Consider the following 18665-nt stretch of genomic DNA (forward strand, 5'->3'; position numbering starts at 1 on the left):
TTTAGGCTATAACAATCTCTTTTTATTCTCTATTCTGAACAATCAATTTCAAATGAACACTCCTCACAGGTACCATAATTATAAAAGGCCAAAATGTTTATGCCATGTCTTTGCATATAGTAATAGAAAGGATATATGACATTCTAAATCAGATAACATACTAATAATGAATGCTGTTCCAAGAGACCACTTCATAATATTCATCAAGCTCACACACAAAGACAGATTTAATCATTTCATTCATCAATATCATATTTACTGTCCAGTTGGTTTTTTTCTCTGCTGTCCAGTTTCTGTCTGTCCGCACTCGCCCTCCAATTCCAAACTCTAGCCTCGTCTCTGCACATTCATCTTACTTCCTATCTCTGCCTCTCCCTCTCTCTCTCTTTCTATCCTCAAGTGGTTGCATTTCATTTTTGGTTACTCGACAGAAAACGACCTTTTTGCCTGAGTTACCATTATAGACATTGCGGTGGTTACAGCATTCCAGAAAGCCTAGCTGTGTTTGTGATACCAAGATGGCCGCCTTGTGCCATCAGAGGATTAAATTGGATTCACATTGATTTAAATGACAGCTTCTTTTCAGACTGCCTGGGTGACCTCTGTGCTGAGAGGCTCCACCATGTCGGGGACTGAATCTGGAACTTCCTGGACATCCACGCCTAGGCTCACCTCTTTTTTCAGTTCAAAGTCACTCTTCTCCTTGATAGGTGTGTCATCGCCATTTACGCATTCCTCCCCTGGTGTGGAAGCAGAATCTGTGCACTCTCCATTCACAGCAGGGATTGCTTCCACTTCTACCACACCCTCTATAACAAGAGGGCTCTCTACATTCCCATTTTCCATCTTGCTCTCTATCTCAGGCACTGGGCTGGGCAGCTCTTCCACAGGGGCTTCAGCTACCTCTTCGACCTCTGCAGTAATATCATTTGCAGAGATGGACTCAGAGACGATAATTTCGGGTGCCGGTGCAGCTTCTGGCTCAGCTACTGCTTCAGTGATCGCAACAGATTCTTCTTCTACAGCCTGGGGTTCAGGGGGAATCTCCTCTGCCGTTGTCTCCAAGACCACAGGTGCTTCAGTAATGTCAGATGTGATTATGATTGGCTCAGGCTCAACCACCTGCTCAACTGCTGCAGATTCTATCGCATCAACCTTCAGCTCTGGCTCTGGCTCTGGCACAGGTTCTGGCTCCAGCTCTGGTACTTGTACTGGCTCGAGAATTTGCTCTGGTTCAGGAACTGGCTCTGGAGCTGGTTCAGCCTCTGGCTCTGGTTCAACAGCAGCAGGTACCACTGCCTCCACCACAGCGGCTTCTGGCTCAGTAATAGTCTCTTGGATGGGCTCTGGGTCCACAGGTGCTTCCTCTGTGCTGGCTGGAATAACCTCTGGCTCTGCAACAGCTTTGACAACTGCAACAGGTTCTTCGACAGGGAGTTCTTCAGGTGCAGCAGCCGGCTCTGAGACCTCAACTGGAGCTGACTCCTCGACTGCTGATACCGCCTCCTCAGCTATTGCAACTGGTTCCTCTACTGGAGCTGGTTCTTCTGCAACTGCAGCTGCCACCTCAACTGCTGCAACTGGTTCCTCTACAACTGGAGCTGCCTCCACCACTGCTGGTGCTGGTTCCTCTACAACTGGAGCTGCCTCCACTGCTGCAGCTGCTTCTGCTGCAACTGGAACCGGCTCCTCTACTGCTGCGACTGGTTCTTCTGCAACTACCGCTACCTCCACCGCTGCTGCAACTGGTTCTTCTGCTACAGCAGCTGTCTCCACTGCTGCAACAACTGGTTCTTCTGCAACTGGAGCTGGTACCTCTGCAGCTGCAACTGGTTCCTCTACTGGAGCTGCTGGTTCCTCTGGAGGTGCAGATTTGGGCTCTTCTGGAGCCTGTACAGCTTCTGCTGTTGCTGCCACAGCTGCCCCAACAGGTTCCTCTACTATATTATTTGCTTCAGCCGGCAACTTTTCTTGTGAGGGTGTGACTGCAGCCTCCACTGGAGCAGCCTCCACTGGGGCAGCCGCCTCTGCAGCCTTAGCTGGGGCCTCATCCTTCGATGCCTTTGGGTCGCTCACGTCATATCCCTTCTTCTTCTTGCTCAGTCTTGCTCCCATGGTCTCTCCTAGGAAAGAGTGAATGAAGATGTCTTTTAGTAAAAGGTATGAAGCATCGTGACATTTGATGCTTTAAATAAATGCATTATTCAGGATTGTGTATGCATCATATAAACTCAGACTATTTCATCAGAGAATTTGGTGTTTCCCATTGACCTGACATACTGTATATTGGGAAAGAAATCTCATGCCTACAAAATACCATTGAATCACTTCATGAGAAGGCCAGAGTTTGCTGGTTTCAAACCCTGGATCATCTAGATGTAAGGAAGCAGTGCTAACCAGTGGGCCCTCTACGCCTCCACCTGATCACTCTTTATGGTTAAACTTTAGACAACATGTGAGGAATGTAGTCGGTCCAACTTTTTAAAATGCAGCGTGGGTTCAGAATACTTCCTTCAAATGTAAAAGAGTGGTGATTTAGAAACCTCTATAGTGAGACGTCTTTTGTCTCGTAGTGAATTGGAAGTTCAACGAGGAACCTGGGCTCTGCCAAACACAGTTTGGCTTGGAAGCAAATGTAAATGCATGGGAACCTTTCTGAGATCAGACAGCTCTGCAGACTCTCCACACTTCCAGGAATGCTGTGTGAGGCTCAGTGCCAAAGAGGCCTACCACTTCCATTTAAACCTCCATCATGTAGATGAACAACTATTCCCCTAAAACATGACAAGCTACAAACTACAACGTGTTGGGAGCTTCAGTACGTATAGCCTGAGGAAATCCAGAGCATGTTACATACACATCAGTGATATGTATGAAAAACTGGATCTTTGTCAAACTCAGGTTGGCGTTTAAGCAGATTAATCAAATTGGCATCCTGAATGAAAGAAGCAAAGTGTCCCACAGACATGTTTCTGTGCTGAAGTCACTATACTGCTGTAGCCGCAGAGGATGAGTTTGTGATTGCCACAGAGTCTAACTTCCTCCAACTGACAGAAAAGGGAACTGGAAGTTCAACTTTATCTTACTGATTGTGTGTCAGCTGACCTTGTGCAAATCAACCTGTTAGAATATATTAAAGCACTTAAACTCAGACTGCATGTTACTTTCACAGCCTGTCACAAGTTGGATTTCTTAATTAGCTTATTTCAGTTTGACCAAAGCTTCTCCAGCGGAAGAAAACTACACATCAAAGGTTGTTATTTAAATTACGGTGATATTCTATTATTTTATCAACGTGTCAGAAATTAGACTTTCACCCTGTGGGTATGGAGCCGGGTATGAATTATTTGGAACTGTCCATAGTGCTACAACAGAGCTACCAAGACAGGATGCACCACACACCATGATGTCCGCCCTGCCCCTACACCCATCCACAGTAATGATCCCTTCAGTCATAAAATACCTCATTACACCTGCTCATACAGCAGCTCAATGCTGATTCCTCTTTTGGATCTATTTCAAACCACTATCACATGATCTTTTTTGTGGTTATTAATCATTTTAATGACATTTTTCCCAACCTGTCATGTCTCTGGGATCCAAACCAGACAAATAAAATACAGTTAAAAGGAGAAAATCTACATTGAGATCAAATCAGTGTGGATTGGAGTTTTTATTCCTGCATATACAAGTGTAGCAGACAGACAGCTTTACGCACGTATTGGACAGATAAAGGAGACACAAGCACAGGCAGCATGTGCCGGTGGCCGGTAACAAAGGATGGGGATTGTTCACCAGCAGCTCCTCACTGACAAAAGTAATGGGCTGGGCAAAAACTGGCAGCAAACACTGGTGCTAATGTATAGTAAAGTGTAGGGTAAAGAGGCCTGGGCTCCTATACAAGCGACTTACACTACACACCAGCTAAAGACACTTCAGTGATAAAGGCTGCAGAGGGGTCTCCATCCCCCATTTCAACCCACCCACTGCTCCTGCCTCTCAGCTGCTCTGCCCTTTTTGTTCACCGTTTGAAAATGTCGTACTTGCACAGCTTGCAACACAAAAAAAGGAATTCAGCACAGGGACGTGTTGATGCTTAACAAGACCTTCAACTTTATTACTTCCAGTTTAGCTTTAGAGGTTTTTTTTTTAAAATCACCTTGCCTACTTTAAAAAAACTGCTCTGCTGCACAAGGAGACGCACCAAATCGAATTCAACTGTTGAAAATGGGGAAAGAGCAAATCCTGCTTCAATAATGTCAGCCTTGAAATGTACAAATTTGCATTATAAGAGAAAGGCAAAGAAAGAGAGAACAATGGGAGAGCTGCAGCTCATTGGCATCTTTTTTTTTTTTTTTTTGCTTTTTACTCCTTTTTTCTCTCTTTCCCCTAAAGAACATACTCTCCAGGCATATTACAAATGAAAAATACATGAAATATTCTGTGATGTGACCGACCTGTTTTTCCAGAGAGTAATCACTTGTGCTTCTTCTCCTCGCTCCGGCTGGATGTGTGATAATGGAGGTAAACCTTTGGAGTGACAGCTGCAGATTCCGCCCCTGCTCTCCGAGGTGCAGTGTAGGACTGTGCAGCAAGTGAGGAGTGCCCCTCACAGTTTTCTAGACATCTGTCGCTATCACAATCCAGCCTACCCCACTACTGCTCCGTCTGCAATCTATACCCTCCCAATCTTTAACCCCTCCTCTCCCGCACACACCCACTTCAGCGAATATTTCTCTGTCCTCTGTTATACGAGAGCTACATCTGCGGACCGGGGACGACCACGAGGAGACTGGTACTTATTTTCACTTTGCAAAGAGGAGGTTTATTCTCTGACCTTGCTTTGCCGACGAGCAATGCGGAGGGAGTAATACTATTATATCAATTATGCATGGGAGGCATTGTGTCAGTGAAACTACTTAAGCTGCAGACACGAGTACGCGCATGCACACAGCAATCCAAATATAAAGACATACTGGGATTCCCTGATGTGTTGTCCATTAGTTGTTTTGCAGTGAGAGAACATCCCTCCTCCTTCCTCACACAGCAGTAAATAAACTTTAAAGAGATTATTTAACTGATTTGAATTTAGATGAAAATTGCTTAATTGAATTTTTATGATTGGAAAATGTGATTTAATTCCAAGCCTCATAAAGTCAACCTCAGTGTTTGCCTAAGTCATGTGGGATTATAATCATACTTTCCCATGCTACATTTAAACTAATAAAAGGCCTGAGTTTGTTTTTCTTGCTGGGGTCCGAAAGAGGGACAAACTTCAACTCAGAGTATTGCAAAGTATTCTGATGCCTTGCACCTCTCTGCCAGTTGCCTGCCATGTGTTAATGGGACAAGGGTGCTCAGGGTGAGACTTAATGAAATTCAACAACTGACCCTACCAGGTGAACATGCTGTCAACTGCAACACAAAAAAAACTAAGCAGCAGAACACTGACAAAGTGCCAGGTTGGGGTTGAAGTATTTGCAAACCACAGGTGACTGTCACACATTCCTTATATTCATCAAGTAAACTCACTGCTGTGTTTGCATGTCTTAACCAATACGAGCGTCAATCTACAGGAAGATTAAAGTCCCTGAAGTATGAATCTGCCTCCTGTGAACAGAAACACAGGGCAGGGTCTTTCCCTTCATTGATACAATCACATGTTTTTCACAGCTCCTCTCAGTGAAACTGGGGTAATACTTCAGAATTCGCACAACAATTGGACAAATGCTCTCATTACATCACTCAAAACTCAACAACCGGGTATCTGCCAAAGCTGCCAAACAGGTTAATTTGTCCTGCTTTAGGCCTTGCTGACATTTATGTTAGAGGATGCTTTTGTGCAAACTGGAGAACATGGATACCTCAATACAGTATGTGAGACCAGGAGTACAACCACAGTGCATTTAAGAGGAACATAATTGTAATTTTATTTACACCAGCGTTGATTAAAATGACAAAATGATATTAAAGTAACAATGATCCTACATCTGCATCCAAATGGTTTGGTTGTTTAGCGAAGCCGTTATTTTCTCTTCTTTTATTTACTTTGCTCTTCTTGTTTTTTCCCATGCAGGGAACTTAAAATAAATACATTCATCTCTGATGTTTACAGAGTTATTACTGGGAATGTGGAATTAATGAAGAGACAGCACCCTCTCCTGGTGCAAGTGCTCAAGCAACTCTACAGCCATAGAGGATCAAGACATCAAGATGATAAAAACTAGAGTGAAAAACTTGCAGCATATTTCACAAGTTAAGCCAAATCACATGCATGTGAGGGATTTATTTAACTGATATTGCTCTGTGGTTAAGACAAATTAAATATTCTTGATTTTTTACAGTACAATAGAAGAACTTCAACAGTCACAAGTTGATTGAAACTTCTGTTTATCACTTCCAATAGTCTTCAATTTTCGGAACTTCTCCGCTCCTCACTTTCACTTCCCCCCTGAAGCCACAAAGTCCTGATTTCTGTCTGGTAAATTAAAAAAAAGGGATCAATCTTGTTTGTTTTCTCTACTGGCAGCAGAGCCAAACAGTGACAAAGGGGCAGCAGCGGTAGAGTTTCACATGATGCAGAAGCTCAGGAATGCATTCCCAGGAGAGTGACACCATCCCGGCCAAACACTCTGCTCCACAGAGACAGAGGAGATGAGGACTCATGAGGACTTCATGTTAATATCCAAAACTCAACTGTCTACAGATTCTGGTCTAGCTGACCCAAACTGACCCTGAGATTGAGGAGAGAGTAGAACAGAAGGAACAGGTGTTTGGTGCTACAAAATAATGTGAGTCGGCTCACCACCAAAGTAGAGTGGGTGCAGGAATCTGCTAAACATCTGGGATGAGGCTTCCCTGGTGTGAGAAAGTTATATGAATGAACTGATGAGAACTTGACATCATTGAGCTCAAAAACTCAGGAACAGCTCTTCGAAAGTTTCATCCAAATTTCCAGGATTCATTCACAAAAAAAGTACTTGTAGTATTTTTCTCCACAACTGTCAAAGAATCCTTAAAACGGCTGCAAGTAAGGCCTGGACTTCGTCATTTTTAGCATCCAGCCTTTACCCCGTAAACAAAAATAAAAAAACAGGGGGGAGTTTTTAAGTCTTACTTTCCTTTGATTGACTGATTTGTGTACTGGACCAACTGAAGAGAGTCAGAGGTGTCAATAAAGACATGTTTAAATAGTAGTAACTAAAAGTAAGATACTGTTGGAGATCAGAGAATTACACCTACATACCAACTCAAATCCACTCTGCTGATGATCCAGACCTGTGTCTCCTAATCTGAAGCAAATCTGCAATTATTTTATTGAATATTTCTGCAGTTAAAATGTACATTATAAGTACCACTAAGATTGCAGATGAGTAAATGTTTTGAAAATATCAACTATTATGAAGTTAGAGGGTGAAATGTTTGGGATTTCAACAAATTCAATTTGAGGGAAAGATAAACAGCACCCTCTAGTGGACACTTTTCATTTAATAACTACATTTTTAATTGATATGAATTAAATACAAAAAACAAAAGGCATATATTATGAGCTACATTTTGCATTGACATTTTTCACTTTAACATTTCATGTTTCACTTCTCTTAATGTCTTGAAGAAGCTTACCTTTTTGTCCAATATGAATACTTTTTAAACGTTCCTCGTGTCTCACAAAAACACCGGAGAGAGAGCTTTCTGTACTCTTTACCATTTCCAAAAATAGATTTTCATTCATTTTATCGTTATTTCTACTTATTTATTTGTTTGTTCAGTTACTCATTTTTAGCAGGTATACATTTTTGACAGATTTTAGTTTACTCCTCCTTTAAAAAAAATTTTTTATTACTGTTTTGATTGTATTTTTAAAAAAAAAACATTTTATTATCATCTTTCGTTCTATAGTCTTTTACTATTTATTGGTTGCTGTAACTCTTCTGTCTGTTCCCTCTATGTGAAGCACTTTGAGCTGCGTGCTTGTATGCATGAAAGGTGCCACACAAATAAAGCAGGATTGGATTGAATACTTGATTTAACTGACCAAATCTTTAAAGCATAATTTTCTTAATACATTAAGTTGTTTTATTCTTTTCCAGTATATAACTTATTGATGTATTGGCAATGGAAAATGTTACTTAATGACGAATGTCTCATTATAAACAACTTAATTTTCTTTAGGGGCAAATCAATTACTTTTTAAATTACATTTTCTTGACCGCCTTACACATTCTGGTTTGCATACGTGAAAAATGTGATTAATTTGTTTTATTTTTAATGTCATTTTATTGAAAATAACTGGCATGTAGTGTATACAAAAGCTCTATACATAGCTTTAAAAATTCTGAAGTTATGACACATTTTGATATTGTTTCACTTTTTATATTTCATGCTTATCTTAATCAAGCAACTCTGCAGTACATGTCAGCTACTGTGAAAATGCTCTGGAGCCAAACGCCTGAGTTAACTTAAAATGACTCAACCATCAGACTGAGGGTGGCACTAGAGGATAAGCTGTCCTATAAGACCATTGGAGGACTCTTTTTCTGTCATTGTGCAAAACCACCAAGTAAAAATCAGAAACAAATATTATGCCACAAGGACTCAAGAAGTTTCAAAGTGTTCACAATAGTCCTGATACTCTTCTATTCCAGTTTAACCTTGTAACATGTACCTACACATCATAACCCTTTGATAGAAAGCTAGGGACTCCTTTGGCTGTTTCTATGGATACTTCCATGGTATGTGTTTATAAGTGTGCAACCATGACACCGTTTTCAAGTGTTTATAAGTGTGCAACCATGACACCGTTTTCAAGCACACTGTTTTTCTACTGTCTTACTATTTCATGAAGGTACCAGCAGAAGAAACACAAGTGCATATTTTTAAAGCTCAAAATGGTGAAAACCTGAATTAGACTGTTCAATAACAGGGAATTACAAATATTCTGATGTTCAATGTCCCTGCTGTTAGCTGACAGAAGTTGTCTACTTCACCAATGTGATCCAAGAAGCATATCAGTGCTGTATTGTGACATGTAAATAGTAGGGAAATCTATGTTTATTAAATAAACAATAACCACAGCTATGAATTTGATCTTACATGTCAGCAAAGTACAGGTGCAACGGGCTAATTGTCCTACTTTCAGCATTCAAACATGGCCATAAAGAAATACTTGATAAGAGTGTCCTCCTTCAGCTGTTGTATGGACCATAAACTGATGACATCACTGACTGGGATGATGCCAAAAGTAGGCCATAACTTGGTTTGTACAGAAGTCCCGAGTGGACATGCATCCACAGAGTACACCTGTTTTAAAATCTTCCCACTGGCTCCCTGTTTCTCTTTTTGTATTGATTTTAAAATTATTTTACCAGTTTTTAAGGCACTTCATGGCCTTGCACCAGACTAAATCTCAAAGATGCTTTCAGTGTATGAGCCAGGAAGGCCTCTCAGATCATCCAGGCTCCTCTCTTGTAGCTGTTCCTCAGAGAAGAACAAAACTTTTAGTGCCGCTGCTTTCAGCCCCTACGCTCTGAGACAATGGAACATCCTGCCGGAGGATCTGAGAGGAGCTGATAGAGATATTGAGACTTTTTAAACAATATACACTTTATTTTAGACTCAAAAGGTCCAGATCATCATTAAAAGGTATAAATAACAGAAACAATACAGGGTCAGCAACACCTACAGTTTACATGTTCATCATGATTAAGAAATAAAAAAGACATTTGTTCCAGAGTTTCCAGAAACAGTGGGCTGAGTAATATCATTATCTGAATCAGCGAGGTGACGCATACATTTATACATAACATTTCTTAGCACAGCATGAGATGAAGGGACATTATTAGAAACAAGCATAAAGCTTGCACTCGTCCATCTTGGCACTTTGAGAAAGATTCTGTATTAATCATGATATGCAACCTGAAGCTTTCTCATTCTAGCTCTACTGTAATTGCACCACAACTGAGCAGTATAAAGAGGAGTACAGTCAGCTCTAAAGGGCTCTCTTCGTTGCTGTTGGTGTGCATGAGTCTCTATTTTGGTCTCTATTTTAAAAAAAAGAAAGACATTTTTTGTTTTTTAATATGTCTTGCCATTATTTTATTTCTGCTTCTTTCTTGTTTTAAATCACTGTAAAGCACTTTGAATTGCATTTGATTTGTTTGAAAGGTGCTATATAAATAAAGCTTGAATAATTGATTGATGAGTTTTATTTACCCCATTTGCAAAAAGTAAATGTCAGTTTTATGCATATTTATTTTGTGGTTTTGGATTAGCAGGCCTAGGTTTTGATTCTGTTAGCCTCAGGTGATAGTAACTCATATCCAGAGAGCTGCAGAAGAACACACTTAGAAGAAGCTTTAACTTACCTGATTAGCTTAGGCAATGGCAGCATGGCACATCATGGCCTGGACCAGCCTATTGTTCTGTTTTCAGGAAATTATCCTTTCAATACATGAAAACAAGCTAATTTATCTTAAAATAATGAGATAAATGAGTTGATATCTCAAGAAAGCTATAAAATAGTGTGTCACATAAGTCAAAACATCAGGGAAACATCTCCAAACTTGGTACTTTGTTGTTTGATGTGCAGCAGTGCAACCAGAGATCAACCGGGACGTGCTAGAGAACGAATGTAACGCACCCCTGTCTGCTGTGATGAGGGCGGTGCTTAGTGCAGCCCTAGAAGCAGCAGGGCCTTCTCGCCTTTGTGGTTACAGAAAGAGAAGATGGCTCCCGTTCTGGAGAAACAGCTCCCGGGCGCAGCCGGGGCAGGCGACAATAACAACGAGGAAGAAGAAGGACAAAACCTCTGGCAAGTCCTGGTTCTCTTTTAAGGAACTTTAAGCTTGTTGTGGAACTTCTTATAAAAGAAAAGCTGTAATGGTTCTGCTTTGTCACTGCCGGGTTCCCCACAGACACCGGCCCCTGCTAGCTTTAGCATTAGCGTCAGTTGGGGGGTTATTGTTGATTAGCCAAACTGTTGGGTGTTTATATTTTATATTAGATAGTTTAACAACACATATGTTGTTGTTTTGATGTTATTAAGTTTGAGTGAGGCTGTCAGCTTGTCGGGGTATTGTTATGTTATGTCATGTCAAGACAACACCTCAAAAAGTAGCTTCGTTATGCAGGACTCAAAAAGCTAGTAACAAAAGCATGAAGCAAAACTATGTTAGCTTTCGACAGCACCTAAAAGTGGAGCTGTTATGTGACTGGAGAATATCAGGTCTTATGAATTCAGCTACCGGTCAGTGGTTGTGGCTTGTCATTTCCTGCTCTGTATGTGATCTCATGGGTCTGACTGAAATGTTCTCCTCCCTGTCCCCCCTGTCATAAGCTAGGTTATGTTATTCCCACCATGACAATCACTATATTCTGACAGGAGAAGCTGTTAATATGTCACTAATGTGTCTGTGTGTTGTTATTTCCTGCAGGACCTCCATACTGAGTGAAGTTTCAACAACATCAAGTTCAAAGTTGCCATCAGGAAAAAACATCCTGATATTTGGTAAGTAATGTTCAAGACACATGTCTAATAAAAAATGCATATTACTGCTGTGTAAGTAGGGGTGTAACGATTCTTTTTAACGATTCGATTCGTATCATGATTCGTGATTGGCGATACGATTAAAGGAAGATATTGGTTCATTTAGAATGACACAATCCGAAACGATTCAGTGACTTGAAATCGATTCAGTAACTTTTTTATGGAGCCAAAATGATGACTTTAATGTTTGGTATTGAAAATAAAATTTGTCATTGAAAACACACCCTGAAACTGAAAAAAGAAACATTGGCATTGAAACACTTGTATTGTAAAAAAATGTTAAGGGCATTAAAACAGATATTGCCATTGAAAACATTTCACTGAAGTTAAAATCACAGCAATCAAATGTTATAGAATTTAATTTCTAGAATTTTTTGCATTCTAATATGTTTTTAAATAACAATCATATGTTTATTTGATGTCACTTCTTTTCAATGACAGATTATTTTTTTGATGCATTCAAAAAAAGAAAAATGTCATTGAAAAAATAATCTGTCATTGAAAAAAAAGTGACATCAAATAAATATATGATTGTCATTTTAAAACATATTAGAATGCAAAAAAATCTAGAAATTAAATAATATAACATTTGATGTCTGTGATTTTAACTTCAGTGAAACGTTTTCAATGCCAATACCTGTTTTGATGCCATTACAATTTTTTTTACAATACAAGTGTTTCAATGCCAATGTTTCTTTTTCAGTTTCAGGGTGTGTTTTCAATGACAAATTTTATTTTCAATACCAAACATTAAAGTCATCGTTTTGGCTCCATACTTTTTAGCCAAAAATTCAACCAGTGTGACTGTGAAATAAACGCCTTGATACAGGACAGTCCTAGATTCCTGTTGTTGCCGTGATGTTTTTTTACCCGAGCTGAGTTTTGGCCTAATCAGGGTTCCCACGCGTCCTGGAAAACCTGGAAAACAGTTGACCAATTTTCCAGTACTGGAAAACACCTGGAAAATCGGAGAAATAGTAAAATGTCCTGGAAAATCACGTATTGTCCTGGAAAATGATTCCAACATGACTGCGTGCGACCTGACATGATTAAAAAAAACACATCCCCATTTCTCTGAAAGCTGAGTGCATTCACAGAAAACGGGTGTATTGTTTATGTTTTATGGTAAATTAACTTTGTGGAGGGCTCTTTTGATTCAAAGAGTCCGATATTTAAGTTCAAGAGTGACCAGCAGAGTCGGGCAGAGAGCTCGGGGGTCTGTGCCTCACAACTTTCCCTGCAGGCTGAGAGCTCAATTACCGTACTGAAGCTAGTAGGAGTGCAAACTCCTTATAGTGAAAACAAACGGAACAAAAAGAGTGACACAGCTGCACAGAAACTGCACGTTGTAGACATCGCTGAATACAATAGACATCGCCACCAGGAAAACAGTTTAAACTTTTTTAAATCTCTGAGAGAGTTCAAAACTTCACTGAAAATGTCCTGGAAAATGATCCCTGGAAAAGAGTGGGAACCCTGCTAGTCTCTGACTAAACATGCTGGCGAAGCCTGAGGCTTCTGCAGAGCTGATGTTACCTTGGAACGCTGCAAAAGGTGCCTGGACGGCCGGCGTTGTTTGAAATCCCATGGCGCCTTAGTAGGTGGTTGGATAGATATTTCGTGTTGCCGTGGTACTTTACTTGACCTTTACACATCCTACAAACAGCGAGCGACTTATTTAGAACATCTCCATCTTTGCAAAAGCCAAAGTGTTTCCACACGCTGGACTGCAATGGTGGCTTGATCATTTCTCGCTCGCCGGCTTCTTCTCTGCAATCCACCATGCTATGTTTTGATGTCTGCTGGCGCGTTGCTTGACGTCACAGACCGGCAGCCTGAATTGAGTAACGTTTAACGTCTTTATCATTAAAAGTGCAAAAAGTCTGCCGTGCTTAAATCCAATGCCTTATTTCCTAGTATTGATACAAACGATTTATGACCTTAACGATGTTAGATCGATATATGTCGTCCAGAAGGCCAACTTGCCGAGCACAGATCGATGTAGTCGGATCATAGGAATATAAATCGATACTTCGATCTAGTAGATGAATCGTTACACCCCTATGTGTAAGACATGTTAAGTTGGCTGGGTGCATGCTCCTGTTTGCTGACCCTCTTCCAATGTGTGAAATATTGACATTAGCCTGAAATATTTGTTTGAGACATTGCACCCTTCGGCATTTGTGAGAGCACAGTTCAGCCATTGTATAACAGTTGGAAAGTGAATTGTGCATTTGTTTTGGTACATGCAGTGGAAAATGATGATTCTCTTTATAGACATGTTTTGCATTCCCTTTCAGTCGTCTAAAAAAAAATGAAATCTGAGATGTTATTCGAATAATTTCACCTGCAGGTGAGGATGGATCGGGCAAAACGTCACTCATGACCAAACTTCAAGGAGTTGAACACAACAAGAAAGGACGGGGACTGGAGTATCTGTACCTAAATGTGCACGATGAGGACAGAGACGGTGAGTTTACCTGTCACAGCCTCTCTGTTGCTGTTTCACTTCCGTTGTTTTGCAGGTTTTTGATCAGTATTGTGCTCCTCCTTGGCAGACCTCACCCGGTGTAACGTGTGGATCCTGGATGGAGACGTTTATCACAAAGGCCTTCTCAAGTTTGCTGTTTCAGCTCAGTCACTACCTGACTGTCTAGCTGTGTTTGTAGCGGACATGTCACGGCCCTGGACCATTATGGAGTCGCTGCAGAAGTGGGCAAGTGTTCTACGTGACCATGTGGACAAGCTCAAGATGGCACCTGAGGACATGAGAGAATTGGAGCAGAAGAGTAAGTAATAGTTCATCTTATATAGCTGCGCTGACTCTTACGGCCAAATTCCACCAGATCTGTGTCCAGTCCGTCTCCGATCCATCACCTCACCGGATCTGATAGGTTTCTGTTCTAGTCAAAGAGTTAACTTCCACTGGATCTGCTCCATTGCATTCCGACTGCGTCTCTGATCAGGCAGGTCGAGCCCTCCGGATCAGATACGCAAGACTTCTATTTTTCCCGGATGCAGGAGCACGATGCATCAAACTCAACAGAGCAGATGGAGCGGGACGGGAAGTCAGGCACCAAAACAAAATGAAAACATCCGGCTAATTTTCAGAATGAAACACACTATGTTATCACCAGATCGTATTTCACTTAACTACAACAACAAACCGTCATGATGAGCAGAGCCAGGCCTGGAGTCATCATGTCAGAGGTTTCCAGAGGACCATAAAGATAACATGGATGAGGAGAGGAGGAGGATACTTATTAATGCTGTAATTACTGCGGGAAAACGTAGGTCGAATGACTCCAGCGGATTGGAGACAGACCTGACACAGATCTGGTGGAAGTCTGATGTAATCGTGTATATTGCTGATATGAAACAATGTGTGTACTGACGGTAAAGACGTAGGTTTTGTCTTGGAAATGTAGCTGTTGGTGTCACTTAGCTAGGTACTCAAAACCATGCGACAGCTTTGAAGATCTGGTTCAGAGCTAAAACCTCTGTGACTTGATGCTGCTGTGTTTTTTTGGCTACCAAAATCTGCAAGTGCATGTTTTAATATGTAGCTAGCATGCTCCACATCCATTCTAGTGCATTCAGGAATCTTACATCATGCACCAAAACAGAAAGTGTGAGCTCATCTGATGTGGGGATGTTACAGATCTTTGTTTCATTTAAGTATTTACTTGGTTTTGATGGTTATAGTTTAGTTATAATACGTCTCAGCATGCACAAAGCTAAGACACTGGAAATGCTATGATGGCTGAACTGAAACAGCACTCGGGAAAGTTGCCTGGAGCATCTCTGGGTGGAAGCTATGGATGTGTTACATAATGAGAACCAGATTCCTCCTTACTGGCTGCCAGGAGAAGGAGAGAATGGTTGCTGTGTAGCATGGAAGCTCTGTATAACATTACACATTGTCAGGGATGTTTTCTGGGTCATCATCAGCTGATCCTCAGCTGTGCTCTGGCCAGAGGCAAGCTCTGCAGATCAGTGAGCGTGATGCACTCAGATGTTGTTCTCCTGTTAATTTTAGCGCAGGTCATCTCTCACTTATAAACGGCTCTTTTGTGTTAGCAGAGATGCTCTTGGAGATGTTCGTTCGTTCAGCTTGTTTGATTTCACAGAATGTTCTTGTTCACAGTTTGCTCTCTAAAGTCTGAAATGATTTCTTGAAGAAATGCCAAGTTCTTTTAATAACTGCTGATGAATTTGACAGAACAGGTCTGTAAACGTCTTCAACATACAACATGCTGACACAGTGACAAGTGGTGACAAGTCCTCTGCAGCATGCAACAAGAAAAGGGAAGCTGAGAGCCAAGTGATGACTCAAGCTTATTAGTAATGACAAGCTTTCAGCAGGGAGTAATGATTTTAAACTTTGTTTCACTTCAAGTAGCGGTATTTATAAAATGATTACATTACATTACAAAAAGTTTACATTAAAACGCTTTTACAAGAGACACAACAGTCGTGGAATAAAATTACAAACGACTGATTCTACCGGAAAAAGAATGTACCAAAACAGGAAGTGATGAGAAGTCTGATTTGATTGAGAGACAGAGACCGGCTGTTTTCAAAACCACCTACTATACTACATTGCGTACTCTTTGGGCCAAAATTCAGTATGTAGTATGTGAACAAGAGCAAAATCTGCAGTATGCCAAAACTCCCTGGATGTCATACTGATTCGGGAAAATTTCTCAGTTTGTTCGGACCAGTCTGCCTCGCGTACTGTTTCCCACAATGCACCGCGCTCGTCACGATTTTTCTTTCCTCTTCTTTTTTGAAGGGGGGAACTCTGTTTTTATGTGCTGTGAAAATTATTAAATTCCATATAAACCAATTCTAAACTTTTTAAATTACAAGTGATGCTAAAGAAGCAGTTTCGCTATCGGCTTGGCCGTTGTTTACTTCCGCTTTCCGAAACAGGAAATCCAGTGACGTCTGGCTCTGCATGCTGCAGAACAGATCCAACAGAACAGCCGAAACGGCCTGATACATAGTACCTAGAAATGTAGTATGCAGTACCTACTGCCTACTACATACTGCATGTGAATTTAGTATGTAGTATGACTGTTCTGTTCTATCAGGAAGACTGGTCCGATGCATACTGAGACATTTCCCTGATTCAGTACGACATCCAGGTAGTTTTGGCATACTGCAGATTTTGCTCTTGTTCACATACTACACACTGAATTTTGGCCGAATCATTAAGCACTGCTAGTAAAGTAGGCGGTTTTGAAAACAGCCACAGACTTTCTTGCCACTCACAGGTTATTCTGATGTCCTTTCAAAATAAAAGGCAAACAGAATTTTTTAAAATAGCGATAATCCTGGAATTTTTCAATCAATTACGAACACAGAATCCAAGTTTCCACTGAGTCATTTTAATTCAGATTGAAAATATCCAAAATTATGGTTTTTGTTTTGAAAGGATGCATCAGAATGACCTGTGAGTGGCAGGAAAGTCTATTTCTCTCTGCCAAAACAAACCGCTCATCTCTTCCTGCATTTGTTACAATCCTTTTCCGGTAAAATCTGATGTTTGTCATTTTGTTTCGCTGCTGGTAAAAAAAAAGTTGTTTCTGATTTGGTAAATTTTCCAAAACGTAAATTTGTCTCCAGCTTTGTAAAAGTGTTTCATCCTTTTTAAATTTGCACTGCACTTTCCAGCCAACGTACTAAAGTGATTTATGTAATGTATCAGTCAGGAAATAGTTTGGTACCTTGTATTCAGTCAAAGAAGCTTCAACATACATATTAGTTTCTTGAGTCAATATTTGAGGCTTAACTTTAAATCTGTTTTTTGGATTTCCCCTGGGTTCCTCCCTCTTTCTCTCTTGTGCCAAACACGTCGACCCCACCCACTGTGATGACACAGATTTCCAGTTTGGCTGAAGCATGTCATCCAGATAAAACATCTTTAGCTGTGATGTTAGTCACAGATTGGTGGGACATCGTCAGATTAGGTATTTGTAGAAAGAAGTATGTGTGTTTGTGTGTGTGTGTGAGAGAGGGAGAGGGAGAGAGGCTGACGGACGCATAGGAAGTCTGTGTGAGTGGCTTTTGTCCAGAGTCTTGCAGATGTCTTGCATCATGGTTCCCTCCCCTCCAGCAGCAGCAGCAGCTTCAGGAAGAGGAAGGGACGTAAGCCGAGTTGGTAAAGTCGGTGGGCTGGTCCTGCTGTGCTGTAACTGAAGTAGGCAGACTGCTGCTGGAGTCCTCGAGTAGAATTACAGGATCCACATATTGTGTCCTGACCAAACACTGAGCGTGGAAATGTTTCACTCAGTCACTCAGGGAATGTTTTAGCAACAATTGCAGAAAGTAGAGTGATGCACTCACGTCTAGTGTCCTGTTCTGACTGACGGTCTGTTGTATTCAAATTAAAGGGAACAAGCAACCAGCAGCAGTAAACATGCTTTAGCTTTTGCAGCATTAGCATCAGTAACTATAACCTCTTTGTCTTGCTATAACCAGTAAGTCAAAGTTAGCTTCTTTTACATGAATTAAACCTGAGCATTTGCACCTTCTCTTTAAAGTCTGTGTTGTTTCTTTAGTTTATTTCCTGTATGAGAGTGCACCATGTCTAGTTTATTGAAGGCAGAGCTGTCCTCTGATGATGTGTGCATTTTGACCTCACCTTTATTTGTGGAGGAGATAAAATGTGCTACTAGGGCAAAGTCTGTCTATCTTTGTATCTTTCACTTTGTGTTTGAAGGTGTCTTCTGTTCACTATCTTAGCTTGTAGCACCAGTGACTTATAAATAGATGGTAGTCAAATCAATGTTGGAGGGATGTTGTTTTTGCTGGCTGCTTCTCTTATAATGTCTAAAAATATGTTTTAAATAAAAGTTGTTTGGATTTGTTAGACGCCTAATTGATTGCCTCTCTTGTCATGGCTTCAATCTCCTTGTTGCATACCCGGTCAAGGCCCTGCAGATCTTGTGTGTAGCTTCAGTTGCACGGGATGGACTGGATAAAAGTCTGACTTATTTAAAAAAATATATAGGTTGAAATGTCTCGCCCATATGCACTTCATTGAGAAAAGAGTGTTCACAGATTTTGTGAATCTTCCCTCAGGAAGTTGTAAAATTCCTTCCCTTGAGCTCAA

General features: G+C 40.9%; 2 protein-coding genes across 4 annotated transcripts in view; one reads left to right on the plus strand and one right to left on the minus strand.

Moving 5' to 3' along the window:
- Nucleotides 1-10676, minus strand: si:dkey-56m19.5 (calphotin). Of its 2 annotated transcripts, none has more exons than XM_034680864.1 (2): nt 10365-10676; nt 1-2123 (listed from the first exon to the last, which is right to left on the minus strand). In XM_034680864.1, exon 2 carries the CDS (start codon nt 2113-2115, stop codon nt 583-585), a length of 1533 nt encoding a protein of 510 aa, XP_034536755.1. In that variant the 5' UTR covers nt 2116-2123; nt 10365-10676; the 3' UTR covers nt 1-582. The 2 variants fall into 2 exon arrangements, with proteins under 2 accessions (XP_034536755.1, XP_034536756.1); XM_034680865.1 differs by lacking the exon at nt 10365-10676 and adding an exon at nt 4458-4812.
- dync1li2 (dynein, cytoplasmic 1, light intermediate chain 2) overlaps nt 10668-18665 on the plus strand; it is a 20670-nt gene continuing 12672 nt past the window's right edge. Inside the window, exons 1-4 of one of the 2 annotated variants that reach the window (XM_034680867.1) lie at nt 10668-10810; nt 11433-11506; nt 13899-14015; nt 14104-14334. In XM_034680867.1, coding sequence (XP_034536758.1) covers nt 10725-10810; nt 11433-11506; nt 13899-14015; nt 14104-14334 — 508 coding nt within the window. In that variant the 5' untranslated portion in view covers nt 10668-10724. The remainder of the gene's footprint in view (nt 10811-11432; nt 11507-13898; nt 14016-14103; nt 14335-18665) is intronic. The other variant, XM_034680866.1, reaches the window with a different exon arrangement.

Source organism: Notolabrus celidotus, chromosome 3 (assembly GCF_009762535.1).
Source record: "Notolabrus celidotus isolate fNotCel1 chromosome 3, fNotCel1.pri, whole genome shotgun sequence".
NCBI classification, from domain to species: Eukaryota; Metazoa; Chordata; class Actinopteri; order Labriformes; family Labridae; genus Notolabrus; species Notolabrus celidotus.